Consider the following 12,174-nt stretch of genomic DNA (forward strand, 5'->3'; position numbering starts at 1 on the left):
CTCTAAGCCTTAATAAGACACCAAAGATATGCAAATTTATCTGCTCTCAAACATTGAACTACTAACCTTGTCCCCAAGTTTTTGAATAACCATCATTTGTTATGAGCAATATTTCTCCACCAGACCTTTTGGATCAGCTCCATCTCTTGTCTGCAGCAGCATACCTACCTACATTTTACTAACAAGTTAGCGGTATGATCTAACAAAACATATCCGAAGAATCATACAAGTTACATATCAAAAACCAACCTAATTAAGTGTCATCCAATTATCTCTTCTTATCGTTGCTAGTGTTTCCTAAACAGCCAGGAAACTAAACCAAATTGCAATGTCACAAGTTTTGTAATAAGCAATCAAGTCACTTCTTCTTATCCACTCAAAAAACAGCAGTCTTCTACAAACAAAAATTGTCACTTGTCCCAGCCTAAAAAACATTTTGTTTAAAGTAATCCAGATACCAAGTCACAACAAACTGTGTGCACATAGGCTCTGTTATATAATATGTTCATGTTTCTACAGCAGTATATTGTATGAAGATGTATATATGTTCATAGTTCTTACCATCTGTTATTTCCAACCTTAGCTTGATCCACCATTATTGAACTAATATGCAACAGCAGCAGCAGCAGTAGCAGGAGGATGTTATGAATATATACATACCATTTTGATAACTAATTTCAAATAATATCAGTAATAAATGTGATCATTAAGCTTAAACCTGTTAGAGAAGAGTTGGGTCATCAAAAGGAATGGCATTCCTGCATATCATATTCACAAAATCTTCGAAAAGGCAGCCATGTTTAAGTGCTTAAGTAATCAAGGTTTACATCAATCATATTACAGCTAGCCATGTTTCAGACTGACAGAAAACAATTTGTAACCCAATTACATATGCAATTCAGGGAGAAAGAAGAGCATTACTGATCTGGTATCAAATACACTTGAAGAACTAGGGTTTTGGAATAGAGTCTTCAGAAATAATGAATGGATTCTGTTTGTGCGTGGGGCGGTTGATTGATCAACCATTGATAAGGTGGGGTCCGATGAGAAAATCAATTTTGTTTACAAGGAAATGAAGATGAAACAGAATTACCATTTAAGGATGATGCTAGTACAAGATCAGGAATTGATGGAATATATCTTTCACTTTCATCCCTTCAATAATTCGATCTTAAGCCCCCACCCCCATATATGAACACTGTATCTGTGTGAGAGAGAATGAGAGAAGAAAGAGAGAATATCTAAATTACATAACAATATTATAAAAAGTTGTATTAAAACAAAAGAAGCAAAATAAATTAAGCTACAATTAATCAATAGGCATATGCATAAAATATTCAAACATCACAAAGAAGAACATGAATGAATCTTCTTCTTCATCTTCATCTTCTACAACTTGAGATTAAGATCAACATGTTTCTTCTCAGCTCCTCCTCCACCTCCACCGCTGCTGCTGCTACTACCACCTCCTTCATGCATACTTCCAGATGGATCATCACTTGGTGCCTTTGCACTAGGGAAGAAGCTATAAAATGGTTGTCTTTGCCTTGATCCCATCTCTTCCCCACCACCGCCCTAGTAGTATTAATATATCAGACATTGTTTAAAACAAAAAAAAAAAAAAGTTTAATTAATGATATGATTTGAAGCTCACTTGACATGGTAGATATTCAATCTCAGGAGGAGTGTCTCGAGTGTGGTTAGTTGTTGAAGGTGGGGCTAATGAGAGGAAATCGCCATTGTCGACTCTACTAGCTTGCATTTGTTTCCTTATATCTTGGAATGCAGAAGAATGCCTGTCTCTGAACAGAACTGGACTAACTTAATTACATATAGAATTCGATAACAGACAGATAGACAGATAAAGATACAATTTTTACTAACCTGAAAACCAAGTTACTTGAATCAAGATTAGGGAGTGCAGCTGATTCTTCTGATCTAGTAATGGAAGCAGCAAACGGAGGGAGATGAAGAGGAAGAGACATAAGAGGAAGAGGTTGAGTAAGATTGAGAGGAGGTGGTGGAGGAGGGGGAGGAGGATATCTGATCCGGAAAGAAGGACCGGTTGGATTGTCCATAGAAAAAGGGTACGGTCTCTTCATCCCAACAATCTGATGAACAAACATCATCATTCAAATTACAAATTAATTAATGAAATCAACATTTAAGAAAGAAATGTTACCCTATTATCTTCTTCTGGCCAAAAAGATGTATAATCGTTGGTACTAGTACCATAAAAGCTTTGGTTTGAAGGGGGCTCCATCGGATGATGATGATGATTAAAGTTCATTGCAGATGATGATGATGATGAAATCCCATATGGGACTTTCACCTAATTTATAAAGATTCAACCATTAGAATGAAAATGAAATGAAATTCAGAAACAAAGAAAGAAAGAAAGAAGTGTATTTAGTTAATTAATTACTGACCATAGATGAAGAGGAAGGTCGAGTTTGATGAAGAAGAAGTTGATGTGTCCTCTGCATCAAAGAAGCTGAAGAAGGCCAAACAGATTCTAATGGCAAATTGGACGTCGTGTTTGAATGATGAATAGGCAATATTCCAGCTCCTTTCTGATCATGAATCATACTATTATTGTTATGATTATTATTATTATTATTATGCCTATACATTTCAAGATTGGTCTCATCACTCCATAAACCAGGCCAGATTCCCGGACCCAAACCAGGCCCTGCTGGCCGCCACCCAATTTCTCCACCGGTCACGTTAGATGATATTGGTTTGGGTAATGGAACAGTAGCCGACACCGACACAGTGTTGAGACAGTCTAGGTTGTTTGTGGGAATTGAGGATGAAGGTTGTCTGTAATGGGAATTGATTGAAGAAGGAAATGGATGGTTCTGCCTGGAAGCTTGAATAACAGACATAGAAGGTGAATTATTATTATTATTATTATTATTGTTATTACTATGTACTTGTTGTATAACAGCATCCTTTTCCTGTTCTTCTAATCTAATCTTTTCTAACTGCGCAACACCAAGCCCTCTTTGTGGAACTTTCTTTTGCTTTAACTTCTTCGAAGATTTCCCATCATCACTCCCACAACCGCCGCCGATTGTACTTCCACCACCACCGCCACCGCCACCACCGCCGCCGCCGCAACCTCCACCACCACTGCTGCTATTGCTGTACTTCTGTTGTTGCTGCTGCTGCTGTTGCGTTGGATCATCCACACCCATTTTCGATCTCAGCCATCTAACTACTGTGACAGCTAAGAAGGAAAAGGAGAAGGGTGGAATTAAATAACATATGTAGATTCGGGTGATCAGGATGGTTGATTCTTGAGGTGGGTTTGGTTGATGGAAATCGAATAATGGGAGATCGGGGTTAATGAATTGAAAAGGAAAGGAAGGAGATTGAGCGAAGATTGAGGGGTGTCAGATCGTGGTCAGGTCAGTGATGAACTAATAATGGAAATTTAAACTTGAATGCCCGAATCTAACTAAGCAACTATTTGAATGCATTATTCTCGCTCCACCCTCCTCTTTTCATTCCTATACCTTCTCTTTCTCTTCCTCTTTCTCCATTACCAACATCTAATAAATCCAGAGAGCTCGTTTGATGAATTCTGGCTTATTTGGATTTTACATGGATTTTTTTTTCAAATAACCCTGTTTCATCAAATTAAAATAAAACCTACTTTATTTTATTTTATTACCATTTATACACTCCTCTATCATTTATTTAAATGAAATAATTTCATTTATATTAAAATATAATAAAATAAATATTAAAAATCTATATATAAGTTAATATTAACTTTTTGAACAGAATGAAATAATTTTATAATTTAATTTATATTAAAATATAATTTAAATGTAATAAAATAAATATTATATATATATTAATATTAAATTTTATTAATAAATAAAAAGTTTAATAAATTTCTTTATAAATGTTTAATTTAGATGAGATATATTTATAAATTAATTAATATTTGATATTTAAATATATTAACTTATTTCTAGTATAATTATTTATTTATTTGAATTATTTAAAATTTAAATATTATATTATATGGTAGGTTAGATTTAGATTTTTATTATTTTTTAAGTTTTATTTAAGGTAATTAATAAAAATATTTAAAATAAAATAATTTCATAATCTAGTAAAATAAATATTATATATTAAAGTGAACTTTTATTATTATAAAATAAAATATTTAAGTAAAGGGTAATTTTGATATATATATATATATATGGATAAAAATTATTAATTAGATATGCAATGTAATATTTAGATTTTGAAATAATAACCGCATAAATTTCATCGTAAAAATTCCATATTTATCTCTCCCAACTATCTAAATTAGGTTACATTATTTTCTTTATATTTTATTTTAATTAATAATAGATCTCATATTTGGCTGTTAAGATTTTCTTTATAATGAATTCCTATATATATTCTATTAATTAAATATTTTGAAACGTTAGGCTACTAATTAAGGTCAACGGATATTATAGATTTATATATTATATTATGGCATTAATGGTATTAGATTTATCATATTTTGATTGGATCACCATTTAATCAGTATAAAATCTAGTATATTAACTATTTTATTTTATTTAAAATTAAATTGTAAATATATTGTTTGATATTATTTTGACAAAATTAAGATTTGCATTTAAGAAAAAAAAAAAAGAATTGTTTTGAGATGAAGAAAGGCAGTTGCGAATGTGACCAAATGAGGGGGGCCAGTATGGATTGGACATCATCATCAAAATCTTGTGTTTATGCAATCTGTGCCAATGGATCTTCATTTTCACATGGGCCCCTACCCTCACCCACACAAACAGATTTCACTTTTGGGTAATTATTTTTTATTTTATTTATTTTATTTTTTATTATAAAATTAAACATTTTACTCTTTTTTAATTTGTATGAGGCCAGAATCATTTTAAAACTTTGTCTTATGTAGGCAAAATCTCTCAATATTGAAAAGGACAGTGGAGCCTCCCATGAACAGCACATGTGTTATTATTGCTCACATTTGATACTATGATATCTCTTCATATATTATATATATATTGTATTAAAAAAATATATTCAATTCAATAGTATATGTTGTTTCAAGGGCCTCTAACAGTTAGGTTATTTGAGGATATTGTCCAAAATATAAAAAATCTTGTTTGATAAAAATATCAAGTTATTTGGATTTGTTTTTTATTTGTTAAATTACTCCTTTTATATTTAAAAGTATTTTTTTAAAATAAAATAGAAGTATTTTAATATTTTTGATGAAATAAGTAATTTGATTGTTAGAATGATAGTGATTTGATAAAAAAAAAATATAAAAAAAAGGGATAAAATAAAAAATAAAATAAAAAACAAAACAAATCAAAGGAGCTCCAAGATCTAGTTTAATATTGGTTTATGAGAATTTTTTTAGGATTTTAATTAGTTTTCTTTTAATTTTTTAATAAATATAATTATCACTGTAATAGTCAAATCAATTATTTTATTAATTAAAATACTAAAATATTTTTAATTTATTTTTATAAATATTTAAATACTTAGTAATTTAATCAATTTAAAACTTAAATAAACTTTTTTTTTCATCTAACATACAAAATCCCCCCAAAAAAACATCAAACAAGCTCTGAGTGAGAATAAATTAGGTGGATCATACCTCTATATCAACTATTTAAAACTTAGCTAGAATCAACTATTGCCATTTATAGCATGCATGCATTTATTAAATATTATTATTAACTTCTATATATATAGTGATTTATATTACACAAAAACTAGAATCCCAACAATTAATTGTGTCCTTAATTTGATGTGGGAAATAACCTTTGCTTGTTTTTTAGAGTCTATTCAAGATGGAAATAAAGTGTTAAAAAATAAGAAAAATGATATACAGGTTGATGTTAAATAGCTAAAACATCTATTTTTGAACACAAAAGTGGCTGTAGTTTAGTGGTAAGAATTCCACGTTGTGGCCGTGGAGACCTGGGCTCGAATCCCAGCAGCCACACATTTGTTTTTTTTTTCGATATCTATAAATTTTATATAAAAAGAAAGCTATTTTAATAGAATCTTTATTATATCTTTCAAGGCCATTTAAAATCTATCTTTATTATGTTTCCTTTAAAGAAAAATAACTTTATATATAATATGATCATGTAAATGTAATTACCTTATCCTGTTTGGGCTAACAAAAGCAATAAAATCTTTATTATATCTTTCAAGGCTATTTAAAATCTATCTTTATTATGTTTCCTTTAAAGAAAAATAACTTTATATATAATATGATCATATAAATGTGATTACCTTATTTTCTTTGGGCTAACAAAAGCAATAAAAATAATTTTGGGCTGCTCGAAGTGTATGGGCTGCATTAGATTTAGTTAGTTATTATAGGAGATTGTTGCAATTGCAAGTTTAGTACTTTAATTGAATTTATTTTCTCTTGGATCACAACTTAGTATATATTTTAATTTCTTTTGAATCACTCCCTAATTTTATTTAATTTTAATTAAATAAAATAAAGTGTATAGTTTCGAGTTAAATGTTAACAATATCTAAGTCCCTTAGTTCTGTCAGTGACCCAATAACAAAATAACTTAAAAAATTTGTATTATCAATTTTAAGTTTAATTTAACAAAAACAATAATTTTCAATTATTGACAGTCTATTATTTATTTATTTTACTGGTTTATGTCATAACCTACTTGGTATTACCCTATAGCCTATCGTGAAGTTAATTTTATAAAGACACTTAAAAAAAAAGGGTAAACAATTAAACAACAACAAAAATTGAAAATAAAATAAATCCAAAGTAGACTAGAAACAAAACAACACTACATACATAACAATTTCAATGATCTCTATTATGTACAATGAAAGAGTTATATCGCACATATTAACGATACAAATATATTTCATTTTTAATTGACCTGTTATGAATAAAGAGATATATACCTACATAAATGACTTTTCCATTTAAAGAAAAACATTCTGAAAGAAAAAAGTGTATAATACTACTTAATTACATGTATATATTAGTTTATCAAATAACATATATACTAATAATTTACCAAAAACACACACACATCATGACCTTGTTAAATTCTTATTAGTATCATGAGTTTATACTTTTATTTGAATCATAGTACAAGTTTATACTTAAAAAATATATGTATATTTCATGTGTAAATAATATTTAAAAATAAACCCATCTTATCCATGAGTACAAATTGTGGATAATATAATGGGCAATTAATAAGAAAGTAAGAGAGTTTGCGTAATTAATTGGATATGACATGGATAGATAGATAAATAGATAAGCCTCCCAATAAAACACAAATTCAATGTTTGCTTTGATTGATTAATTAATTATATATACCATTGACAGCCGTCCGTCTAATTTATCATGATCCTTTCTATATATTATTATAAATATTTTATTTTATTGAAAATATTAGTTTCGTTTCTGGTTAAAAATCGATTAATTCTCGCCGGTTAAGCACATGTTCTACGAGCAGAATGTTCTGTTTGACATTCTCGAATTGAGAGTTTAGGATCAAATCGTGAGCTGATAAACTATTTATGGATGTGAATTACGATTAACAAGATTTAACAAACCAATAACATATATAGAAGTCATTAACTCTCTTGGCTTACCAATATTTTGAGTTTCTTAAATGTGAGTGATGCTTTTAAGTTGTTATTTTGTTTACGATGATCACATTTGTTCATGATTATAACTTTATACTTGTAACAAATTAGGTCATAATTTGTATTTTTATTTTAAAAATATTTTAACATAAGAAACTAGTCTAACTCTACCGTTATGACCTTCACTTCTACTTAATGCATGCGTTCTAAGTAGGAATGAAACTTGTTATCTTTATGATTTGAGTTACCGTGAGTTTAAATGTATTTTCACAACCTCATTACCATTTTCGCGATTAAATTGATAAATGTAATATGTTTTATCCAAACAATCACAGCTATATATATATATTTGAAAACAACTGGTGATGTTGATCTAATGAGAAACCTAATATTCGATGATGATGACAATGAGACAGATGTGAGAGCATATAAAAAAGTCATGAATATCTTTATTTTGTTGTTTTGGTAAGAATCAAAATGAATCTTTAATTCCTTTAAAGCTTATCTATATATATACATATATGACGTGGAAACAAATTGTCAACCCCATGCCAAGAGTAAGAAAGAGAGAAAATGAATGGAGAAGCTTTTGAAAAAATCAGGGGCTGTTTGGTCGAGTATAAGAAACTAGATAGTGGGGCTGTTTAAATGAAGATGACATGTCACCAATTACACTACGAGCCAAACAAGGTCCACTTTTGCCACTCATGGCTGACTGATGATCAACTTTCTATGTAAGCCTGCATTCTCTTAATTACTTTTTCTTCTTTGCCCACTCCTCATTTAATTAGCTAGGGTTTACTTTTATTCATTAATTTGTTGCTTTTACACATCATTCTTGTGTTTTTGAAATCATATTAAAGGAGGATATGATGTGCCTTGCATGTAAGCTTATTCATAATCCATTTGTTCTATTTGTTATATCCATCCTTTTTTTCTTTTCAAAAAAACATAAGAAATTGCTCTTTAACCAACATTTTCATTTCATATCTATTTTTCATTTTATCTTAGAACATGCATTAAAGGAACTAATACTTATATATCACGGGACCGAAAAAAACAATATTGTGTGAAAGAACTTTACAAAATGACGGCGAAGATGGAGGTTGGGTCGAAAATAGGATTATTCTTGCAACCGTTAAAAATAATATTTAGTAAATTGTGATTTTTCTTAGGATGATCTTAAACTAACCTAAGCAATTGAATTGCTTTCAATGAGTGGGTTTGAATTTGATTAATTATTAGCAACTTTGAATGTAAAGAAAAATATTAATAGCAAAATTGGATACATGGGCCTGCCCTTACGAAGCCGGATTTTTAGTGATTGACCCGACATTTGGTACACATTGCATGTGTACAGGCTCATATATAATTTCTTAACAATTTATCTTCGTAGTATTATCATCTTTTATTTCTTAATTATAGGATAAATTCAATCAGATTTATTTTTGTATTTTCACTAATTATTGAGGTAAGTCATCGATAATTTCATACAATGGAAGGAAGATCATTAATTATGCCTTAGTTCATTAACTTCATATTATTCCCACAAAGTAATAAATAAATAAATTCTCAAATTAATGTAGTCATAAACTTTCTCAATATTCAGCATCTGGATTCCTGCTTCAAAATCAAATCAATATATTTGCTAATAATTAAGCTGTATAAAAAATGTGTCTTCCATTAACTTTTCAACCTTAAATCTTTAAGTCGCGGTCATGTGTCTCGTCCCAGTATAGTGACCAGTTCCATGTTTCTCCCGAATTATCAAAAGAAAAGAAAAGTGAAGGGTGTTCGGGAGACTATTTCGCACGGTTATTGAAATAGAAAGATCTTGTTAACCAAAAACTTGGCCAAAGATCTTATAGAAAGATGATACTAAACAAACTAATAAGAAGTTCTTGAGGTAAATAGTCCCAAGGAATCTCTCAACTACAATAAATTTAAAGTTAGAATTAATTTCTAGGCTACCATGATAGTTTAAATTGAAATGAGCCTTAATTATTTAAAAGATTAAATGTCTTATAATCGATTTTCATTAATAACGGTTTGATATAAGAATAATTTTTTCATTTTTTTTCTTCTAAAATAAGCCAAAATAAATGTTTTGCCTACATGTGTAAGAAGATTGAATAGTGATGAGTTCTTCATAACACTGACCATGATGTCTTTCCTAATTCTCGAAAAAATCTTCTATGAGGATGTAAAAGAAAAATGTTTACAAAATCAAGATTAAATAACATGTATTCATTCATTATTAATAAGTAGATTTTGATGGATCAACTAACTATATATTGTTTAAACTAACTGTCATGGTTTAATTGATAATAATTTTACATAAAAATCAAATATTTTGGATTCGATTTCAACTAATAACGCATTAAATTAAAATAAGATAATAAATATATTTGTCCTTGCAAAAAAAAAAGATAAAATTTTAACATGTATAATAATAATAATATGTATTAGTACTGTTAGTTATATTTTAAGAGTAATGATAGGGGGAGCGAAAATATTGTAAGGAAAGTGTAGCGAATGTGTGAAATTGATTAGGATTGATGACTAGGTCTTCTTTAATATATTTATTTATCTCTCCTCCTTTCATTAGTAATTTCTCTGTTCTCTTCATTTATATTTTTTTTTTCATTTTATCTATTAATTTATAATTGTATATTTAAATTAATATATATATATATATATATTTAAAAGTAATAACTGTAAAAATTAATAAACATATATATATAAAAAAGAATAAGAAATTGAATATGAATATGATTAATTTTTTTACTTTAATTAATTTTTTGCAATTAATATTTAATTAATTTATTTATGTATTTTTAATATAAATAATATTAAGGAGAACGAATAAATCAAATTAATAAAATATATAAATGCACATATTTTTTAAAATATATATTAAATTATAAATATAAATATATATAAAATAAAAAGTAAATATATATTCATAATTTGAATTATTTCTCTTAAAAAATATTCATATTAAATTATTATTTCTCTTCTTTAAATCATTTTTATTTCTCTTAAAAAAAAATAAAAGTCTCGTTTTATTCTTATTTAATTTTCTTATAAGATATATATTAAAATTCACCTTCTAAATAATATTATAACTTTTATTTTTATATAACGTTTCTTTATATATATATTTTTGAAGATGAGTAATTTGAATTTTATTTATTATAAATATTAATAATTTGTATTTTAAGTTAAAATTACAAATTTATTTTTTCAATTTTAAATTAAGTAAATATTTATTATAATTTTATAATAAAATTAAAGAATAGAAAATATTAAATAATTTATTTAAATAAAAAAGAATTAAGAGAGAGAAATTATTAAATGCAGGTGACATGTACAATTTAAAATGAAAGAGAGAGAAAAATTGATACGCGTCCTATTTATTAGGTGACATGTTATTTATTAGGTGACATGTACAATACCATATCATTTGCTGCCTCATTCGCTACAATTTTTTCGCTCCCCTTATCCTTACTTATATTTTAATAAGCATGTTTTTTTTTGGAAAAAAAAAGTGAATGGATAATTAATTTATAAGTTGGAACTCCTAGCTAGAGCATACTAAAGTTGTTTTACTTTCAGATCAAGGACTCATCATCCATCTAATTAATTAACTAATTAAACTAATAGTGCTGATTAATTTAATATCTAACTTTTTTTTGCACTGGCTATAACTATGTAGTTATTTAATTAATAGGATAATTGGTAATTTATTTTATTAACTAATTTATTTTAATTCTTAGATTACTTCTTCAAATTAATATTATCAAATTTTCATTCTTCATACTAATAAAAATGTTTGAAATACAAAACAAAATCATATCATCGTCTATATATATATATATATATATATATATATATATATAAATATATATTTATATATATTTAGAGAGATGTATTTTAATTATGAAAAAAATGATAAATTATCCCTTAATTAATTACTTAAAAGAAATATAAGTGATCGTTCATAAATCATAAAGGGCGGCAGCTTTACTTTGTCAATTAAATTTTAAATGCTACTAGAGGTCATTTGACTCTTTGAATTAATTATATATTATTTTTCTCAAGAATCTTGTACTTTATTACATACGCGATTATCTGGTCGGTATCACTTCATTTATTTAAATAATCATGTAGCCTAGCTAGCTAGGTCAAAAGAAAATTAATATTAATAATCCCAAAATTGAATGCGGCAAATTAATGAGAATTATTTGTAATTGATTATTTTCTAAAAACATGTTTCATTTCTGTTGAATGAATTTTTGCGAAATCCAAATTTAAAATAATATACAACTTTATAATTCAAGACCAAGAGCTGGTCGACTATATTAATTAATTATATGAATTTATGAAAGTAAAAGGTACCAACCATATAGGTAGCGGGGTGATATTTCTTAATTATATTAATATTGCAATATATATAATATATATATGTCCAACTGAGTAATATTAGTGGAATGGTCGTTATTCCATTAATTAACACTCCAATAA

At 27.5% G+C, this 12,174-nt stretch overlaps 1 protein-coding gene and 1 non-coding gene across 2 annotated transcripts; one reads left to right on the top strand and one right to left on the bottom strand.

Moving 5' to 3' along the window:
• Positions 1-1,389: 1,389 nt before the first annotated feature.
• Positions 1,390-2,355, bottom strand: LOC124939572. The gene is made up of 4 exons (XM_047480033.1): positions 2,183-2,355; positions 1,885-2,111; positions 1,655-1,802; positions 1,390-1,575 (listed from the first exon to the last, which is right to left on the bottom strand). The coding sequence occupies exons 1-4, from the start codon at positions 2,288-2,290 to the stop codon at positions 1,390-1,392; spliced, it is 669 nt and encodes a 222-aa protein (XP_047335989.1). The 5' UTR covers positions 2,291-2,355.
• A 3,577-nt stretch (positions 2,356-5,932) lies between these two features.
• Positions 5,933-6,004, top strand: TRNAH-GUG. The gene has a single exon. It is a non-coding gene; the product is annotated as a tRNA-His (tRNA).
• The last annotated feature ends 6,170 nt before the right edge of the window (positions 6,005-12,174 follow it).

The sequence above is a fragment of the Impatiens glandulifera genome, chromosome 5 (assembly GCF_907164915.1).
Source record: "Impatiens glandulifera chromosome 5, dImpGla2.1, whole genome shotgun sequence".
In the NCBI taxonomy this organism is placed as follows: Eukaryota; Viridiplantae; Streptophyta; class Magnoliopsida; order Ericales; family Balsaminaceae; genus Impatiens; species Impatiens glandulifera.

Bases quoted from the DNA above. Each gene is read 5' to 3' on its own strand.
- LOC124939572 (XM_047480033.1), bottom strand. From the start codon at position 2,290: ATGAACTTTAATCATCATCATCATCCGATGGAGCCCCCTTCAAACCAA. The intron at 2,112-2,182 runs GTAACATTTCTT...TTTGTTCATCAG, and splicing joins GGCCAGAAGAAGATAATAGG to ATTGTTGGGATGAAGAGACC. The intron at 1,576-1,654 runs GTGAGCTTCAAA...TAATACTACTAG, and splicing joins TTGAATATCTACCATGTCAA to GGCGGTGGTGGGGAAGAGAT.